General features: G+C 42.0%; 1 protein-coding gene across 1 annotated transcript in view; it reads left to right on the top strand.

Moving 5' to 3' along the window:
- Positions 1–22,191, top strand: part of PCP4 (Purkinje cell protein 4) — an 87,435-nt gene that overhangs the window by 41,052 nt on the left and 24,192 nt on the right. The window contains exon 2 of the mRNA XM_049859204.1: positions 4,494–4,545. Within this exon, the coding sequence (XP_049715161.1) occupies positions 4,494–4,545 (52 nt within the window). The remainder of the gene's footprint in view (positions 1–4,493; positions 4,546–22,191) is intronic.

A 22,191-nucleotide genomic window follows, 5' to 3' on the forward strand; every position in this document is an offset into this window, starting at 1 on the left:
CAGTCATGCCAGGGGATTGGGGCTGAGGGGTGCTGATTCCCGCTGAGTCAGGGAACCGCTTCTGAACAGTCTCTCCCTCCCCCTACTGCTCAGTCCAGTTTCTTAACTTTGCCTTTGATGTTCAGGGATCCTACCTTGTCGTATATATAATTGATTCACTTGTTTTTTTGAGCTTTTGTTGTAAGAGGGACCACCTGAGTAATCTGACTACTCCGCCATCTTGTCCCCACGTTAGCTATTTTAAATCAAAGCGGTATATCTAACAGGTTGACTAGGTAGCAGTCCCTGGGTGGCCCAGATGGTTAAGTGCTTGATTACTAACCACAAGTTTGGTGGTTCAAATCCACCTAGAGGTGTTTTGGAAGAAAGGCCTGGCAATCTGCTTCTGAAAGGTCACAGCCTTGAAAATCCTATGGAGCATGGTTCTACAGTTCACTCTGCACACATAGGCTCGCCATGAGTCAGAATCAACCTGATGACAACTGGTTTGGTTTTTTGGTTTTCATTTTGGGTAGTGGAGAGATGCTATCACTTGAGATTTAAATGGCAGTTTGTTCATGAACAATAGATGTTTGGCTAAGGACTGCAACCTTGTATATCCATGTGAAAACAGGCAGGTCTTGGGTTTTGGGAATTCAAGATGCTCCAAATTAAATATGAAGAAGGGACCCACATTTATGTAACCTTCCTACCTGTCGCTTTTACTCTTCACTCCCTGCAGGAGAAAGGAGGCTTTTCCTCCCCGTGACCTGAGAGGGAGTCCCTGGGTGGTGCAAATGATTAATGCACTCAGCTGCTAACTGAACATTTGGAGGTTCAAGTCCATCCATAGGTGCCTTGGAAGAAAGGCCTGGTGATCTACTTCCAAAAAATCAACCACTGAAAACTCTACAGAGCACAGTTTTACTCTGACATGCACGAGGTTGCCATGAATTGGAGTCGACTTACGGCAGCTGGTTTGAAGGCAGTGGTGGTTCAGTGGTAGAATTATTGCCTTCAATGCAGGAGACCCAGATTCAACGCATTTCATGTGTAGCCACCATCTATTAGTGCAGGCCTCTTAGTAGTGACTTGTTTCTATGATGCTGAACAGGTTTCAGTGGAACTTCCACACTGAGACAGACTAGGAAGAAAGGCCTGGAGATCTACTTCAAAAAAACTCAGCCGGTAAAAACACGATGGATCACAATGGACCAATCCTGTTGTGCATCACTGTGAGTCTGGGGCCGACTTGATAGCAGCAAACAACAACCTGGAAGGACATATGTATTTTATATTGACTAGGATGGGTGTGTAGGTGTGTGTGGCGGGGGTGGTAATAAATAGGAGACTCTTTACTTAGTCTCTTGAGTTATCAACTGCACAAGGCAATAAGTCTGCAAAGTAATGATGAACTTGTTTTACACAGGTCTTTATCATCCACCCTATTTAACTACTTTAAACTTGAAAGCAACTGTCAATAATCAAGAGTTGACTAATGATCTGGGGATTTCTCATGACAACATTGAAAACTAAAGTGACTTGCTGGTTGTTTCTATGATTCTGTTTTAGGCTGAAGTCCTGAGGCCATTTATAAATTTTGAGGAAACTCTTGTCCTGTTAATAATTTGAATGCCTTTGCATAGCCAATAAAACGCAGGTAAACATCCTTCTGGTATTCTCTGCTTTCAGCCAGGATCCATCTGACAGCAGCAATGATATTCCTGGTTTCACATCCAGAAGGATGTTTACCTGTGTTTTATTGACTATGCAAAGGCATTCGACTGTGTGGATCGTAACAAACTATGGATAACATTGCGAAAAATAGGAATTCCGGAACACTTAATTGTGCTCATGAGGAACCTTTACGTAGATCAAGAGGCAGTTGTTCAGATGGAACAAGGTAATATTGATTGGTTTAAAGTCAGGAAAGGTGTACGTCAGGGTTGTATCCTTTCACCATACCTACTGAATCTGTATGCTGAGCAAATAGTCCAAGAAGCTGGACTATATGAAGAAGAATGGGACATCAGGATTGGAGGAAGACTCGTGAACAATCTGCGTTATGCAGACGACACCACCTTGAATGCTGAAAGTTAAAAGGACTTGAAGCACTTACTCTTGAAGATCAAAGACCACATCCTTCAGTATGGATTGCACCTAATCATAAAGAAAGCAAAAAACCTCACAACTGGGCCAATGAGCAACATCATGATAAACAGAGAAAATACTGAAGTTGACAAGGATTTTATTTTACTTGAATCTGCAGTCAACACCCATGGAAGCAGCAGTCAAGAAATCAAACAACGCATTGCATTGGGCAAATCTGCTGCAAAGGACCTCTTTAAAGTGTTGAAAAATAAAGATGTCACCTTGAAGACGAAGGTGCCCCTGACCCAAGCCATGGACATTTTCAATCGCATCATATGCATGTGAAAGCTGGACAGTGAATAATGAAGACCGAAGAAGAATTGACGCCTTTGAATTGTGGTGTTGGTGAAAAATATTAAATACACCATTGCTTGCCAAAAGAACAGACGAATCTGTCTTAGAAGAAGTACAACCAGAATGCTCCTTAGAAGCAAGGATGGCTAGACTGCATCTTACATACCTTGGACATGTTGTCAGGAGGATCAGTACCTGGAGGACATCATGCTTGGCAAAGTACAGGGTCAGTGGAAAAGAGGAAGACTCAAGGAGGTGGATTGACACAGTGGCTGCAACAATGAGCTCAAACATAACAGCAATTTTAAGGATGGTGCAGGACTGGGCAGTGTTTCGTTCTGTTGTGCATAGGGTCGCTGTGAGTTGGAACTGACTCGATGGCACCTAACACCAACTTATCCTGTAGTGGGGGTCACATACAAAAAGAAGTAGTGGTTTTCTCTGTGTTCAGTGTCTGCCCCCCTTTCTAGGATTCCATTTGAATGATTATGTAACAACGACATTCCTGCAAGGAAGTGACTCCCCAACTAATTAATTACCAAAGTAATCTTGAACAAATCACACTCCCTACCAGGGCCTCATTTGTTCTTTTTAGGGGAAAGTTAGAGACTTTACAGTCTCTTTGCTGTTGTCAGTTGCCATCAAGTTGGCTCTGACTCATGGTGACCTTATGTATAACAGGAGGGAACATAGCCCAGTTCTCTGCCGTCTTCATGATCGTAGGTATGTTTGAGTCCATTGTTGTGGCTATAATCCAATCCATTACACTGAAGGTTTCCCTCATTTTCACTGACCCTCTACTCTATCAAACTTGACGTTCTTTTCTAGTGATTAGTCTTTCCTGATGATGATGTGTACATGAGCTGAAGCTTCGTCATCCTCGCTTCTAGGGAACACTCTGGATGGATTTCATATAAGAAAGATTTGTTTGTCTCTTTAAGCTTTTTTAACTTTAAGCATATTTTCTGGTAATGATCAAAAAATTGAATTGATAAAATACTTCTCTCTCCACGTACCAGAAGAGTTATGAAGATCCTTTTATGAGTTGTCAGCTTTATTATTTAAAGACAGTAACTGGATAAACTTTGAGGATATATGCTTGTATGTTTACACATGTAATGCATTTCACACAACAGATATATAGAGAATCTTGCCTGAAGATTCAAGACTAACCATAGAATTTTCATAAGTCTGGTCTTTTTTTTTTTGGTCAAACCTGGTAAAATGAAAATGCACAGGATAGGCATAAAAAATGACAAAAAAAAAATAACTCAATGATAGGAGAAATTGACTATCAACATACGGTTTTTTTTTTTTTTTAATTCAATACACTTTACTTTTAGAAAGATTTAAGTTTACAGAAAAATTGTCCAGAAAGTACAGAGAGTTCCCATATGTTCCTTCTCTCCCCATACACTGTTTCTCTCATTATTAACATCTTGCATTCCTGTGGTGCATTTGTTACAATGGGTGGTGTATTATTAATATTAATATCATTAATAACTGAAGAGTTTACATTAGGGTTCACTCTTTGTGTTGTACGGTCCTATGGATATTGAGAAATGCATAATGTCCTATGTTCACCATGACACTATCATGCAGAATAGTTTCACTCTCTTTTAAATGTCCTATGCTTTACCTATTCGTGAGTATTTTAGTTCATTAAAATTTATCTAAAAATAATACAGGGGCATAGTGATTGGAATGATAATATAGCCATGTAACACCCATCATTGACAGATAGGATGGTTCCAATTTTGCAGTTGCACAAACCCTTGGCTCTTGCCCTTGTATTACAATAGTCTCTCATCTGGTTTCCCTTGTGACTAGTGAACAGCCTTAGTAGACCAGTGGACAAGGGACAGAGTCTTTGCCACTGTACCAGCTCCTTTCTTGGGTTGAGCTCATGGCTCTGGTGTCTTAAGCATCGTAATTTAACCATCTGAGTTAAAGTGACATAGAACTTGGTATAATGCAAACGATATTTGCAACTCTAAAGGGGACAAAAATAATTCTGACTATATGTGGTAACAGTTCTTCTTTTTCTTTTCTTTTTTATATATCTTTAGCGACAAGGTTCTGGGGCAACCAGTGGAAAAGACAAGACATCTGGTGAAAATGGTAAGTTGACATGAATAGTCCAACTTCACTTTTCCCATATGCAGCCTTGGGTGTGCAGCAGGTGTGGACCATGTCTTCTATTCAAATCAGCTTACTATATGTGTCGGTGCTTAAGTTTAGAAAGGGTTTTAGCAATTCATAGTGAGCACCAGGGTCTGGTTTCCTAAAGAAAGTCAGGCTAGCTAAATGCAGTGCTCAGAACCATTTGCCTCCCAAAGGATGATTCCCATTTGGGGTGACATTATAATTACAATGCAAATATAGTTCTCTGCTTTCTTCATTAGCGCTGGTGAGAATCATCTGAGTTGTTGCAAGGATAAAATGAGATCAAATGAGATAAGTGCTTTGCAAACTGTGAAGTGAGAAACTCATGAAAGGATTTTTAAAACTTGCTTTAGCCTTCCTCCTAATATGGGGAACAATGCAGTTCCCAGGACAGGGGCTGAATCAGTGAGTGTCCAGGCGGTTGTCCTCCAGGAAATCTAAATAACAATACTGATAGGACCTTCTCTCTGCTCTCCCCCACAGCCTTGTAGGGATTGTCATCATATTTTATGGATGAGGAAACTCAGGTTTGAAGTGGGGCAATTGGGATGTGACAGGAATAAGAAGATCATAGATCTTATAGGAGACATAGCTGGGTTTAAGTTCCAGACTCCCAGCTTAGTGGCTGTGATGGAGAGGGGAAGTATATAGTGAAAAAAATTCTTCTGAGCATTGAGGTCTACAGTTCTGGCTCTGGTGAGGTAGAAGACCCAAGGGCTTCTTACTTTCTGTTAATTACTAAATGAACTCACCTCTTGTGGAAGGCTACTCCTGCTTTCATTGGGGTAGAATTTATGATGGTGTTCACCAATCAAATTCTGGGTAATGCCAATCTCAAATAGCAGCTGTAAACCACTTTGGGTCTTCTGTGGTGACTTTGACTGAAGCTGAGAAAGAATAGATCCTCCCCATTGTACTTTTCTCTGGGCTGCTGACATGTCCATTCATTTGGAGCATCCTATCTTGCAAAGCCAGCATGGTGACCCCATGGAGGACAGGGTCTAGGAGCTTTAATAAGTAGAGAGGTCAGTGCCTGAGAATGCCCTGATTGGAGCCGGATGGGAGGAAAAAGGTAGTCCTCAATCTTGACAGTGCGCCCTACCCCCTGGGCTTTTCTTGACTTCTGCTCATGAGTCGGGGTGGATGTGGGATGTTGGCAAGGAGGTCAGAAAGCAGATGGAACAAAGAATGGGGCTTTAAATGGCAGAGCAGAATTAGAGCTGCCTAAAAAAAAAAAAAAAAAAATTTTTTTTTTTTTTTTTAAACAAGGAAGGACCAACTGATGTACAGGTTTTATGGGGCCTTAGCTGTTTTTGCTTGTTCATAGGTTAATGTCCCTCTGCTCATTGGAAGTCACTTTGATTGAACCTCACAACCTTAGAATCACAGCTCTTACAGTCAAAAGACATCTCAGAAATCCTCTACTGCAGCGGTCCTCAAACTTTTTTTGTCTCACAACTTCTTTCCCTTCTTAAACGTTCTTGAATACCCCAAAGAACTTTTATGTATGTTGGTGATACCTACTGATGTTTCCTATATTAGAAATTAAAACTAAGAAATATAAAAAGCGTTGTTTATTAATTCATTAAGAATAAAGTGATAAACATGTTAAGAGGAGAGCATTTTTTTATGGGGAATAATTATATTTTCCAAAACAAACAAATAAAAATTTAGTGATAATAGTGGCAATGTTTTACATTTTGGCAAATTGCTTTATGCCTGGCTTAATAGAGGACAGTGGTCTTCTCATATCTGCTTCTGCATTCAGTCTGTTGTGAGAGTATATGTAGTGTAGCCTCTGGAAAATTCCATGGTGTACCCCTGGGAGAATGAAAGTTAAGAAAGCAAATAATGTCTTAGTATTATAAGAATATTTTTGATCTTATAGATTCCCTCAAAGGAGGGAGGCACCCCAGGGCTCCGGGTCCATACTCAGATCTGCTGCTCTAGTGAACTCCTGTGTCATGTGTGAGGAGTCTGGAGTCTGAATACTTGCCAGGAGGAATGGTGGCCAATCCAGGAATAGGTCCCATGTGTCTGATGCTTCTGCACCCCTAGCTTTGCCATGGCGTCTCATCGGTCTTCCTTGCTCAGTGTTTTCCACCAAAGAGAATTGCCAGCTGTTACAGAATATACTTCTTCCTGCCATTCAAAGGCACAGAAATTCTTTCAGGCAAAAACTGGTCCACCCCAGTAGAAACTGGGGCGAGTCTTTTCTGGAAGAATAAAAGTTAATTGAATGGGAAAATTCAAGATAACTATGGATGAAGATTTTGATTACATAATTCTATGTTTTAAGAACAGTTCACTTTTGAGCAGAGAAAAGGGATATAAGAATTAGGGATTATTCAATAATTATAGAATGATGGCATCATAGAGGGTTAGCAAAAGATTGGAAGATCCTCAATAAGATGGATTGACGCATGTCTCCAACAATGGACTCCAACATAGCAATGATTGTAAAGATGGTCCAGGACTGACCAGTGTTTCGTTGCACTGTACATAGGGTCGCTAGGAGGTGGAACTGACTTGACAGCACCTAGCAACAGCAACAACGTAAATCAAAATATTTTTAACATGTTGTACCTTAATATATGTACATAATACATTATTATAAATTAAGCTTGTGCTTTTGCCTTTAAAAATGAGCAAAGCCAAAAGCCAGTAGCAGGCCAAAATGATTGGAATAAAGGCCTACAGTAGTCCAAAAGGCATTTTATTCTTAAATCCCTGAAGTGAGAAAATTATCTTGGAGTTTCTGTTTTAATTTATTCCATTGAAATTCAAATTATTTTACTCTGTCATCCTGGGTTTCTAGGGAGATCTATTATCTTAATGTATATTTCCTATTAATATCAGATGAAGCTGTCTATGTGTGTTGAAGGAATAAAGACCCATGAGAATAGAAATATGAAGACTAAAGCATCAAAATGTTATGAGGTTTGGATAGTATTCAATTAATCATAAAATGGATACCCCTAAATTTATTATTCTTCCAAACCTCAAAGTATTCTTATTCCAAATATGTTAAATTAGGTTGAGAGGTCTTTATTTAACACTTTATTTAACCATGAAGACTATGGGAGTGAATTATAGGTACCTTGAAATTATAGTTCACATCACAGAAGATACAAGTCAGATATCTTATGTTAAAACTCCAGAGGGCATCTAAATTCTTTGACTGTGCTGGAATTTTGTTACATTAAACATTATCTTGAGAGGGCTATTGGCTGGGAATCAGGCTTCTTGTAATTCCAAGATTTATTTTTATTGTTGTCTCTGTTGTCACGGTGTTTATCGATGTGAACTGTGACATATACTCCATACCATTCAGAATGCTCCTGATATCTTTCTCACTCCCCCAGAACACACACCTTTGTATATATCACTCAACAAATCCAGACGTTCCTTGTGTTTCTAGATTTCATAGTATCATCTGTAGCATGGAGTCAGGTTTTTCAGACATCTTACTTTATTTAAAATGAATTCACTGGGATCTGGATGGGTCAAGTTCTTTCATTCCCATGTGAACACAGAGCTTTGGTTGTTAACTTAGTTTAAGCCAAGGATTTCATTTGTTTCTTGCTCTGACCCTTACCTGAGTGAAACAATAGTTCATAGCTCCAGTTACAAATCCTTATCTGGTCTCTGAATTGGAATTGACTTGACAGCAATGGGGTTTTTTTCTGTTGTTTGTTTGTTTTATCTGAATTAGAATGCTCTTTTTAATTTCCAATGTGTTTATAAATACAGATACAACCATCTGGATCTAGATTAACCATCACCAATTAATTGTTTAAAACAAAATTAATTGTTTAGACACAGCCAAAAGATTATTTTATTGTGCTTTAGGTGCAAGTTTACCGGGCAAGTTAATTTCTCATTAAGCAATACACAAATTGTTTTGTGACATTGGTTGCCAACCCCGCTATGTGTCAACGCTTTCTGCTTATAGACTTCGGGTTCCCCATTTCCATTGGTCCGGTTTTCCTGCCCCTTCCTGCCTTCCTGTTTTTGCTTTTGGGCTGGTGTGCCCATTTAGTCTCATATACATGGTTGAACTTTGTGTGTTATTGTTTGTTTTATAGGTCTGTCTAATCTTTGGCTGAAAGGTGAACTTCAGGAATGACTTCAGTATTGCGTTAAAAGGGTGTCCGGGAGCCGTAATCTCGGGGTTTCTCCAGTCTCTGCCAAAAGAGTTTTTGTAAGACAACAATTTTGCTGAATATCTTGATGCTAGTAGTCCAAAGTGACTCCAAGAGTTAAATTTCTTTATTGGCGTACACAAGTAGAAAAATACTGGGAGGAGAGTGGTTGCTGGGAGACTTCCAATCTAGAGGAAAGATTTATGAATAATAAACCTCTTGACAGAGCTTACTTTCAGAGCTTACCCAAGCTAAATTGAATTTCTAAAACCGGAATGGATTTCTCTTGACTTAGTCAGCTGCAGTACATTTGTTTCCAAAAGGATCTGGCATTTGGGGGTGAAAAGCATATGAAATGTACTTGATTTTAATAAAAGAATCCCCTCAAATCCAGGTTGTAGCAAAACGCTCCAAAAGAAAGCACTCTTCTAAACTATCTACGAGGATCATTGCAGTTGTCCTTTCTTTGAAGTGTGAGTCACCCAGCAAAAACGTAGGGTCCGTCCTGGAATATGTGCACCCCTTCTTCGAGAAAGAGGTTGTGGCTTGAGAAGTTTCTACAACGTGTCGGGATGTGCTAGGTGCATTTAAGATTTTCGGTTTGGTACAATCGCTAAGAATGAGTAAGACAAAATATTGTTGTGCTGAGTACCTACTCTTGCTGTTTTGAATAAAACCAAAACCATACAAAGAAGTATATCTCGCTTATGGATTTTCAGGGCACACACACACACATATGGTAATTTTCTTGTTTTCCTACCATCAAGTAGGTGGAGAGATTGAGAAGGGCCTGCAGTTACAGACAGATAGATACATACGCTACCGTTAAACTGAGAAGGTCCTTGGGTGGCATGGATGGTTCCCGCTCAGTTGCTCGCCTAAAGGTTGGTGGTTCAAACCTACCCAGCAGTACTGCAGAAGAAAAGTCTAGAAATCTGCTTCCATAAGGTTATAGTCAAATCCAGTGGAGCAGTTCTACTCTGTAACACATGGAATTGCCATGAGTCAAAATTGACTTGACAACAACTAACAACAACAACAAAATTAAACTGATTGAAAAAAAAAAAAAAAGAATCGAATACCTATTGCTGCAGTACCCACCCTTTTAAAAAAAAAAATGCTGTTGGCTCCAGCTCATCTATAGCAGAGACTTAAAATTGTTCTTTGGTGTCAAAGTGTATGACGATCTTTCTGAGTCATAGCTACCCTAAAGGACAGGGTAGAACTGCCCCACATGGTTTCCAAGGAACTCCTGGTGGATTTGAACTGCTGACCTTTTGGTTAGAAACTGTAGCTCTTAACCGCTACGTCACCAGGGTTTCTGATGGTCTTTCCAGGACCGATTAATTTGGGCAAATTTTGTGTCTGATACACTGAAACTATCACCTCTTTTTGGTCTGTGGAAATGTGTAGGGAGAGCCATCGGGTGGCGGGGAGGGGGAAACATTAGCTTGGCGTAAGAAGGAACAGACGTTGTGCCCAGGTAGGAGAGGTGATTAGGCACTCATTACTGCATCCAGGAGAGGTCAATTTTGGCAGAAGGCGCTGCCTGACTGAACTTCCTCCCTTGAACAGGACGACTGGGATGGAAGGCAAGAGGAAGAAACGCAATTCTCAGAAAGGCTATGGTGGGATTCTCCCCCGCTACTGACTAAAGCAGTACCGTTCTGCTTCAAATATGAAAGTGATCAGATCAACGTATGAGGGTGGAAGAAGGGTGACAGCAAGCAGCCTTGCGATTTAGCTTTGTGCTGTTTCTGGGGCCCATGTCTGAAAGCCAGGGGATGTGACGCTGTGTTCCACACCAAGGGTCCAACACGCCAACTCCGCATCCGTGTCAACAGGAGTTTAGCTGGTAACTTGGGTTGCTACCCTAAGCCTCTTTGAAAAGGAAAGACAACTTAGGGCCTCAAGCTGCGACATGCATCAGAAATGTGCTGTTTACAACTCTAGCAGACTGCTGTGGAAAAAAACCTAAACCAAAATGAACCTGGAGCCTTTGAGCCGATTCCGATTCACAGCGACCCCATCTATATAGGACAGAGTAGAACTGCCCCAGAGGGTTTCCCAGGCTGTAATCTTTTTAGGACCTCAGCGAGGCTGGTGGGTTCAAACAGCTGACCTTTCTGTTAGCAACAGAGTGCTTAACTACTGCGCCACCAGGGCTCCTTCCATGTCAGAAGTGCCTCCCTAAAGTTATCAGTCCCTAAGGTGGGCAACGTTTCCCAGGCCAGAGAGCCCTAAATCTGTTTCCTGCTCATGTGATAAAACCGCAAGCTGCGCCAAGCTCAGAATCCACCACACTGAGATGTCAGGAGTGCTGCTGTGGGGCACCATATACATATTCAAACGGAAGTCAACTGACTCTGGTCTCCATCTGGAGTCTCATAGTCCTATCTCTCCTTTTTTTTTCCGTATTTCAAGCAACTAGAAAAAAATATTTCTCAACAAGAGTGGTTAACATCCTAATGTGGCTTTCAAAACTTACTAGCAGTTTATATTCTCTGGATGTTTGCTTTGTACTCCGTAAAGAATCTATGTTCCAGAAGGAAGAGATGGATACACAAGGTTGCTTCTGATATTGATTGAGATGGGGAGAAAATGAAATTGGAATTGCTTATTAAGCCTGGGCTCTAAACCCAGCAGGGTCTCCACATAAATCTCGGCAAAGGTAATATTGTTCAACAAGTGAGTCAATACACGAGAAGGTTGTTTTATTACTGTCAATCTCAGTTACAAGAGTGAACTATTTTTCCCCTTCAGATTTAGCATTATAACAACTTTCATGAGCAAGTAACATCTTGGGTAAACAGGATGCCTCTAATCCACTGCCTTTGAAGTAAACATGCTTGACGTGTTGTCAATAGGAGCAGAGATGTCTACTGATCCCTGATTATATGTCCTTATATCTGTATAGACTTGTAGGAGTCCCTGGGTGGTGCAAATGGTTAAATGCTTGACTACTAGCTGAAAGGTTGGCGATTCGAACCCACCCAGAGGCACCTTAGAAAATAGGCCTGTCAATCTGCTTCCAAAGCCTTGAAAACCCTATGAAGCAGTTCTACTCTGTACATGTGGCATTGCCATGAGTCAGAATCAAGTAAAGATTTGTATAGTTTAAAAATGCTCTTATACGTGATCTTTTTGCTTGATTTTGTGGCAGCTATTTTTTTTTTTATCCAGCCCCTGGAGAAGGACATCATGCTTGGTAGAGTAGAGGGTTGGTGAAAAATAGGAAGACCCTCAAGGAGATGGATTGACACAGTGGCTGCAACAGTGGGCTCAAGCATAACGATTGTGAGGATGGCACAGGACCAAGCAGTGTTTCGTTCTGCTGTACATAGGGTCCCTATGAGTCAGAACCAACTCAACCGCACCTACCAGCAACAGCATCTCATTAGGGAAGATTCCTGGGGGAAGAAAGGTGACTTGCCCACGGTCACATAAGAGGAAAGTAGGTGGGCCCAGGAGGAAAGTTTTGGTCATCTGGTCCACTCACATCAGATTATCTCCATTTGGGCTCTGTCCCGAGTTCTTTCTTGACCAGGGTTCTTGTCTGTAAACTAGCAAGGGTGGGTGGGACTGTGGTCTGAGTCCAAGGAACAGAATGAGATTGATAGGACTACATAAGGGCCAAGCTTGGACCTAGTCTCAACAGTGCCATCATCTCATCAATTTAGTTAACTAAAACAAAACAAAAGAAACTCGATGCCATTCAGTCAATTCTGACTCATGGAAACCCTATGTGTCACAGAGTAGAACTACTCTTTAGGGTTTCCTAGTTATAATCTTTACTGCAGCAGGTCACCAGGCATTTGTTCTTTGGCACCGCCAAGTGGGCTCAAACCAGCAGCCTTTCCGTCAATAATCAAATGCAAACCTTTTGCACCACCCAGGCACTCCTTAATTAACTAGCCTCTGGAAAATATGTGTGACCTCAGACTTATGACAGGGACAGCCCACTTTCATTTTCAAAAAACAAAACATTGCTGTAGTATACTCATGGGAGGGGGCTTATCCACATTTTTCCCTTTCCTTTCATTCTTACTTTTTCTTTTTTTAAGATTGAATGCTTGATAACTTTAGACCTGCTAAAGACAAGACTTTGCTCCGTATCACTAAACTGGGAGAAGTCCCATATGCCTTGGTGAAAAACTGAAGTTATAAATTATGCTGAAGAATTGCTGTTTAAGAGCTTTTAAGCCTATGAAGTAGCTTGAACCAGAAAATGGTGATCCTTCTGTCCTTTCAGGTCCTACCTGAATCTGGAGATAGGAATGCTTCATTTTCTGCTTACCAATTATTTGTCTGGGAATAATATTTCTCAAGTGCTTGAAAACATTTCACTCTTTTAACTTGGATAAACACTTCTCATTTTATTTATAGAATTAATCTGCACAGCAAGCAGGTTTTCAGAGAACCACCTTGAACTTTAGCTTGGACTAAAGGATGTTGTTGAGTCAGATCCAATTCATGGCAACCTTACGTATAACAGAACGAAACGTTGCCCTGTCCTGTGCTATCCTCGTGATGATCATTGGTAGGTTTGAGTTCATTGCTGTAGCTAAATGATGTTGTTGTTAGGTGCCGTTGAGTCAGTCCCAACTCATAGCAACCCCACGCACAACAGAACAAAACACTGCCTGGTCCTGCGCCGTCCTCACAATCATTACTGATTGAGCCCATCATTGCAGCAACTGTGTCAATCTGTCTTGTTGAGGGTCTTCCTCTTTTTCGCTGACCCTCTGCTTTACCAAGCATGATGTCCTTCTTCAGCGACTGGTCCCTTCTGATAACATGTCCAAAGTATGTGAGATAAAGTCTCGCCATCCTTGCTTCTAAGAAGCATTCTGGTTGTACTTCTTCCAAGACACGTGATGGGGCTAAATGGTGAAAGAAATGGTAAGATGGTTTAAATCTGTGGGTTTCACATTAATGAGGTCCATCTGAGGTTACAACCAGGTGTATAGAAATGCTTACGTTCCTTCCAGGGAAAGGATGCTCTCGGTGGCTGAATTGTCTTAGAAACTGGGACCTCCCTTGCAGGGCAGGCTAGAGCTGTTCTCCCAACCACATAGCACAGGAAAAAGGAAGCCTCTCTGTCCCTGTACACGTCCCTGGCCTCAGGTGTCCTTGGAGCAACCACAGAGCTTACTTTGAACCCCAGGGCAGAGGTTCCTCTGGGTGCCCAGACAAAGCTCTCGATGAGCTAATCTAGCAGTTCTGAAGCACAGCTTAGGGGAGCGCACCTGGGAAATGTTTTGAGCTCATGTAAATTCCACTCCAGACAATCAATCAGCTTCTTCCAGCATTCTTAATCAGTGCAAGCTGGAGTTTCCGATCAATACTCATTAATTGTGAAGATTTGGCTCAATGCTGTTAACAAACAACTTAAACAAGAAGTGGAGCTGACGCCGTTTTGCTCCAAGTACAGTATTTCACTCTCCCCTAAATGGGACTGTCCTTGTTTTCAGGAAGTGACCAATTTCCATTAACTTTAGGCAAGCTGAGAATAGATTTGGCTCTGAATTATCTTTTTATGAATTACTTCAAAATGCGATAGTGAATTTTTTGGATGTGTGCTCTCTTCTGGCAGGTTGGCAGGCATCACAGTGGCCTGGTGGAGGGCAGGTCCCTCTGGTGCTTGCTCTGGGCAGTCAAGACAGCGATGTGGGCAGGGGGCACACCATGCACCAGTGTTTGTCTTGAGACTGGATGAACTCACCCAGCCATGGACATTAGAAGATAAGGCTCCAACAAACTTATTCCCCTCCCTTTCTTATATTAAAAAAATTAATTAAAATTGTTTTTATTTTGACAAGTGCATGTACAACAAAACACTTGCTATTTCAACATTTTTACATAATTCAGTAACATTAATTATGTTCTTCACGTCGTGTAAACATCACCACTATCTGTTTCCAATTTTTTTTCTGTCACCCTTAACATAAGCTCAGTGCCCCCTCAGCAAGGTCTCTCTCTTCCCCTCTTCCTATCACCCCTGGTGACCACTAATAAACTTGATCTCTATACATGTACGTATCCTAGATACCTTATGTAAGTGGGATCATACAGCATTTGTTCTTTTGTGACTCAGTATAATGTTTTCAAGGTTCATCCATGTTGTACCATCTATAAGGACTTCATTTCTCTTTACGGCAGAGTAGTATTCCATTGCCTGGATGTACCACATTTTGTTTATCCATTCATCTGTTGATGAACACTTGGGCTGTTTCCATCTTTTGGCTATTGTGAATCCTGCCACACAAGCCTCTGTTTGCATTCCTGTTTTCAATTCTTTTGGGTATTTACCTCGGAGTGGAATTTCTGGATCCTATGGTAATTCTAGGAAACCCTGGTTGCGTAGTGGCTAAGTGCTACGGCTGCTAACCAGAGGGTTGGCAGTTCAAATCTGCCATGCGCTCCTGATCTCTATGAGTAAGAATCGACTCGACGGCACTGGGTTTGGTTTTGGTTTTTGGATGGTAATTCTATATTTAACTTTTTGAGGAATCTTCAAACTGCTATCCACAGCAGCTGCACCATTTTACATTCTCACCAGCAATGGATGAGGGTTCTAGTTTCTCCACATCCTTGACGACACCGACTGTTTCTGTTTTGTTTTGTTTTTAGTCTTAACCCTCTGAGTCCCCTCTTTCTTTTCAACTGTCTGTAAAGAACAGAACTAGCTACATAATTGCAAGGCCCAGTGAGAAATGAAGATGCAGGGCCCCTTGTTCAAACATTATTAAGAGTTTTAATAGCAGAGCATTAAACCAAGCCTGTGTGACTGGGCAGGTCCCACACGCATGAGCCTGGCCCTGATGAAAGATATCCCATACACATTTTTTTTTTAACAATTAAGTATATATCATTCATGTCACAATACATTTTCTTTTCGGCGCTTGTAAACTGCTACCCTGGTTTAAGCATAGTAGATAGATAATTAGAAACTTTTTGGTAGGAAAAATTCATTTGAATCGAATGGACCTTCTAGTTTCAAAGTAAGGGGCATAGGACTCTCTTGCTGTTTATATTTTCCTTACTTTTTAATGGAATTGGTCAAAATTCATGGATCACTTTCTACATTGGTTGTGATTTTGTATGAGTTCTTATTTTGGATCATATCTCATTATAGACTAAAGATGGTGGCAAATTCCTTGAAGAGGGAGTCTAAGTCCCTTTACCTTGCACCTGGGTGGGCTCTGTGCTCCTTAAACCAATAAAATGCAGCAGGAGTGATGTAATATCAGTTTCTGGGCCCAGGCCTTAAGAAACTAGCAGCTCCCACTTCCTCTGGTTTACAACACTCACGGTGAGAGAAACTAGTTGTCATATAAGAAGTCTGGCTGGCCCAAAACTGCCATGCTGTGAGGAAGCCCAAGCTACACAATAGTTAACCTGAGCATACTTATATCTCTGTTTTACTCTCCTCTCACCCCACCCTTGCCTCAATTACATGCTGGAGAGAGAGAGAGAGATTTCAAGGAAATGGCTCATGAGGGTGTAGAGGCTGGCAAGCCCCAAGACTGTGGGTCAGGCATCAGTCAGGAAGCTTCTCCTTACTCATGTATCTGCAGGGGCTGACGAACCCAAAATCAACAGGTTAGACAGCAGACCACTGGCCCATGGACTGCAAAGGCTGATGAATCCAAGGTAAGATGGCAGGCTGTTGGCTCACAGGCTGTGGAGGCCAACGAATTCCAAGATCAGCAGCCAATATGGCAGGCCACTTGGCTCAAGTCCCAAGAACCAGAGGTCAGATGATGATGAGCCAGACGCAGGATCCAGAGTGAGCAAAAGCTTTGTTAGAATGTCCATATATATTGAATGCAGGCCACAGTCCTGAGGAAACTGCCCTTACAACTGATTTGCTAATCACATCAAATCACATCATGAAGATGATTGCATTATATCACAAAATGGAAGATAATTACATCATTACAAAACTGCCAAATTACATCATTACATAACCACCAAACTACATCATTGTATAACAGCCAAACCACTGAGAATCATGGCCCAGCCAAGCTGACACACAACCATAACCATCACAGCTGGTTAGAATTTAATCCCTTCAGGATTAGGTATTTAAAAAAAAAAAAAAAAATTTTTTTTTTCTTTTAAATAGGTCCTTAATATTCAGAGAAAAGGAGCCCTTGTAGTGCAATGGTTAAGTCCTCAGCTGCTAACTGAAAGTTTGGCAATTTGAAACTACCAGGCATTCCATGGAATAAATATTTGGCAGTCATTTCCACAAAGATTACAGGCTTGGAAACCCTATGGGAGCACTTCTACTATCATATAGGCTTGCTATGAGTCAGAATCAACTTGCCGGCAACAGGCAACATTTAGAAAGGAGATATTGTGAAGGTAACAGACTCTAGAATCTAGTTTTCTCTTATCTATCCATCTACCTTTTAAGAAATATTTGCTGAGCACCTACCAGCACTATACTCAGATCTGGGATTGCAATCTTTTCAGAGGGCCATGCCAGCAGAGTGGTGTAGAAAGTCCTTAATGACAAACGTTATCAGTTAGAATCCTGGAGGTGGTAATTTGAGGAGAGTTTTATAACCAATGAGGACAGTGGTGGTTCAGTGGTAGAGTTCTCATCTTCCATGTGGGACACCTGGGTTCAATTTCCAGCTAACGCAGCTCATGTGCACCCACCACCTGTCTGTCAGTGGAGGCTTGTGTGTTGCTGTGATGCAGAACAGGCTTCAGTGGAGCTTCCAGACTAAGATGGACCTGGAAGAAAGGTCTGGCATTTTCTTCTGAAAATCAGCCAATGGGAAAGCCCTATGGGTCATAGGGTCATAGTGGTCCTATCTGCGTTTTCTGCTGTGTGTGGGGTTACCATGAGTTGGGGCTGACTTGTCGGCACCTAATAGCAACAACAGTTACTACTGAGTGACTATTTGCAAAGGTATGTGTAGGGTTTAGGAAATGCCAAAAAAGATAATGTGACACCTTGGGCTAGCAATGTAGGACCGAAAGGTGAGGCATCAGAGTCCAGAGAGGGTGCTATAGGGAGAGTAGCCAGATGAGGGCTGTGGCCTTCTCTTGAAGCACACAGCTGAGCTGTGGCAACTTTGGAGAGATTTGTAGGGCTGCCAGATTTAGCAAATAAATATATGGAATGCTTAATTCAATTTGAATTTCAGATTAAAAAAAATATTTTTAGTATAAGTAGGTCCCATGGAATATTTGAGATAGACTTATGCTAAAGTTATTTTTATTGTTTATCTGCAATTCACATTTAACTGGGAAGCCTGTGTTTTATCTGGCCAACTTACAGAGAGGTAGCTAAGAGGATAAATACTCAGACCTCTCTCTCCTGATCACGTCTATGGCCTACCATTGGGTGAACCCAACCAGAGTCATGAAGCCATGGTTAGGTAGAGCAGGAAGAGGGTGGAGAGTGAATCTGAAGGAGGAAAATGACTTTGTATCAAGGCTCTTGCTTCAGTTCTTACCAACACACTTTCCCTCACACAGCCTTTGGGCCAGGTCACTCCATGCCCCTCATCTTCCCTGATTAAAAAATGTAGCCTATTATACTCTAAATGATTGCCCCTTCCCAAAGACAATGCAGGAATGATTTTTGCATACAAATTCTGCATTGATTGCAGGAAAAAAGAAGAAAGAAAAGTGGTCCCTCAATATCATCATTTTTTTTTTTTTTTAATTGTGTAGTGCCACTGGCTGGCTTAATATTTTTAAAAGAAAGAAATCTGTCAGATCTGTTTTTGAAAGATGACATATTTGACATTCCTGTAGCAATTAGTCTGTCCCTGTGAAGGTTAACCTGTGTTCAAGGCAGTCAGTTGGAGCTCCCTGCCCGCTCCTCCACGCCTCTCCCTTCCCTCATCTGTCATTAAGGAAGCAAAGGGAGGAGACAGCCACAGGAGGGGAGGTAATTTGGGAGGCAGCTGGGAAAGGGGGTGTTGAGGGAAGATACAGCTCTGTGCAGATCTCCCCCTGGCTGATCAAATGAACCTAATGGCACACAGGCCAACTGGGATGTGGGCAGAGGGCAGAGCAGGCATGGCCCCCTTTAAGCCAGGTTTATCACAGCCGAAGAAAGAGATGCATTGGTGATTTAGTGGTAGCATGCTCACTTTCCGTGCCAGAGACCTGGGTTTGGTTCTTGGCCAACGTACCTCATATGCAGTCACCACCCATCTCTCAGTGGAGGCTTGTGTGTAGCTGTGATGCTGAACAGGCTTCAGTGGAGCTTCCACACGGACTAGAAAGAAAGCCTTAGCCGTCAACTTCTGAAAATCAGCCAATGAAAACCCTGTATATCACAATGATCTGGTTAGAAACTGATCATAGGGATGGTGTGGGACTGGGCAGTGTTTTGTTCCATTGTCCATGGGGTTGCCATGAGTTGGGGGCAAGACTAGATTGCAGCTAATAACAACAAGGACCAAACAGGGCGAAGTTTGATCAGGCCTTAGCTCATTCTCCAGGGACTGGGACTGTAGGCCAAAAAGTCTGCCTTCCTTGGGGCCCACGGGAGTCCACATCCTTCTTCCACCAGACTCACCCCCTGCCCTGGCCCAGAGGTGAGGAGGGGAGAAGTTGGAGCCCCCAGCAGACTCCAGGTGTTCCCAGGGAGGCTGGGATGGCAAGGCTGCTGCCTGCCTGATGCTTTAGATGTTGATCTGGGCTGGGAAGCCATATTGAAACTGCATCTATGGTGAGCTGTCCCCAGCTACCTAGAATGGCAGCACAGACAAAAGGCACTCGGTTTTGCTTTCATTGTCCTGGAGTGTGGTCAAGGGGCAGATGTGCTTTCCTTCAAGTCCCTTTTGGATTCCTTTGTTTCAGAGCCTTGAATTAAACTTCAAACGTCTGACTGGAATACAAGCTGCTTTAAAAAAAAAAAAATCAGAAGTGACAGTTTCCTTTTTCTAATGAAGTACAAAACCGACCGAAAATTTAATCCCTCTCTTTTGCAACACAGCCAAGGGAATTTTCTTTCAGGTGCCTCAGTGAAGGTATTTCATAAAGAAGTGAACTGGAGCCCCTTTAATGTAAGCTGTGTACTGAAAGCTCAAGAGGGAAGAAGGATAATCACTCTTGTAAGGTCATTGAATTAAAATGCAATTCTTTATAAGCCTCACTTTTTCCAGCCTTGGAAACCCTGGTGACATAGTGGTTAAGAGCTACAGCTGTTAACCAAAAGGTCAACAGTTGGAAGCCACCAGGTGCTCGTTGGAAACCCTATGAGGCAGTTCTACTCTGTGCTTTAGGGTTACTATTAGTTGGAATTGACTTGATGGCAATGGGTTTGGTTTGGTTTGGGTGGCACAAATGGCTAAGTGCTCGACTACTAGCCAAAAGGTTGGCTGTTCAAACCCACTTAGAGGCACTTGGAAATAAGGCCTAGCAATGTGCTTCTAAAGGTCACAACCTTGAAAATCCTATGGAGCACAGTTCTACTTTGCACACATGGAGTTGCCATGAGTTGGAGTATACTCAATGGCAACCAACAACAACTATTTGCTTTTTATAGAAATTGCTGCTTCTTAGTCTGGCCTTTCACCATGATTTTCTCTGTAGGCAGATCTTGTAACTCCTCAGGCCAAACACTACCTCCTCTTACCAGTTATCTCTGTCTCACTACTCCCTTTCTTCTATCATTTAACACTTTTGTCATTCTCATCATGGTTGAGTGGGCTAATTATTTGTGCATCACTAGATTGAATTTAGGAAACTTGATGGCACAGTGGTTAAGAGCTATGGCTGCTAACCAACAGGTTGGCTGTTCAAATCTATCAGCTGCTCCTTGGAAACCCTATGGGGCAGTTCTACTCTGTCCTATAGGCAGCTCTACTCTGTCCTGTAGGTTCGCCATGAGTCTGAATTGACTTGATGGCAATGGGTTTAGTTTGGTTTCCGTGTTGCAGTAAGGAGCCCTGGTAGCACAGTGGTTAAAATGATTAGCTGCTAACCGAAAGGTCAGTGGTTTGACACCACCAGTGACTCTGTGGAAGAAAGATGTGGCAGTCTGCTTCTGTAAAGATTTACAGCCTTGGAAACCCTATGGTGCAATTCTCCTCTGCAACGGATTTGGTTTGGTTTTGGTTTTAGACTGAATTTAATAAGACACTAAAAAAATTAAATTTCCCTTGAAAGTTACCCACCCCCTTAAACAAAGCAAAGCAAAGCAAAGCAAAACAAACAAAAAACAAGCCAACAGATGGATGCTCCTTATGAACTCCTTGAAAATCTTTTGGGTTCTTGTCTTTTGGGTTCATGTTCCAGCTGACACCTGACTTCCTATTGTGATCTAGAGTTGTGTAGACAAATTGCCTTTCTTTCCTGAGGCTGCTGTAATGAAGCACCACCAAATGGATGGCTCATAAGAAGAGAAACTTATTGTCTCAGCGTTCTGGAGGCTAGAAGTCCAAAATCAAGGTGTCAGCCAGGTCATGCTCTCTCCAGAGGCTGTATGGGCAGATCCTTTCTTGTCTCTTCCAGGTGTTTCTGGGTTGCAGCATCACCAAGCGTCCTTCCTCTGTCTGTCTATCAGTGTCTCTCTTCATCTTGAAAAGATATCACTCGGATTGGATTAAGACCCACCCTACTCCAGTATGACCTCATATTAACTGATAACATCTTCAAATACCCTATTTCCAAACCAGGTCATGTTCACAGGTACCAGGGGTTAGGACTTCAGCATATCTTTCGGGGAGACACAGCCCAAGCTATAACACCAGTGGTCAGCTGTAATATGTATTGGTTTGACAGACCCAGATGGGGGCCGGGGTTGGAGCAGACATTGGGATGACCAGGATATGGTCTCTTCTGCCAGGACATTTACGAGAATATTCCGTCTAGTAATTTATGATTGTGCGAAATGGAAGCTTGCTGCTGTTTTTGTGCTTGGCAAGTAGCTTCAACAATATTTCTAAAGCCCATTCTTCTCTCTCTACCATTCTGCCATGCCAGACCCTGAAGATAATTGAAAATTGAACTGTGCTGTGGCATTCATTTAGAAAACCCAGTCTCCTTGATGTCAGGGAGGTGGTTTCGTGGCCAGATGCGGATGTGAGCTAAGGCGCCACTCCAGAATCCCCCCTATCACAGCTAGTTTGCAGAAGCTTGGCACAATGCATCTGACTTTTGTACACGGAGAGAACTCATTTCCCACAGTTTAGTAACCACTGACAATTAGAGGCTGTGTCTTCTTGTCTTCTTGCCCCTTTCTTAGATATTTGGGCTTCAGTGTTGCAGTGCAAACATCAACCTTTCAGCAGTTTGAACTGGTGTGCATTCGCCAAAATTCAATTTCCCACCAGTCCATAAAAAAGCACTTTTACGGTGCGCTTTGAAAATGGGCTAGATCATCAATGATGGCCCATGAAGACGCTTGTTGTAGATTAGAATGTATCTGCTGATCACAGAAAGTGCTCGAAATGTTCCCCTGAGGTAGAATGGC

Source organism: Elephas maximus, chromosome 2, assembly GCF_024166365.1.
Source record: "Elephas maximus indicus isolate mEleMax1 chromosome 2, mEleMax1 primary haplotype, whole genome shotgun sequence".
Taxonomy (NCBI): domain Eukaryota; kingdom Metazoa; phylum Chordata; class Mammalia; order Proboscidea; family Elephantidae; genus Elephas; species Elephas maximus.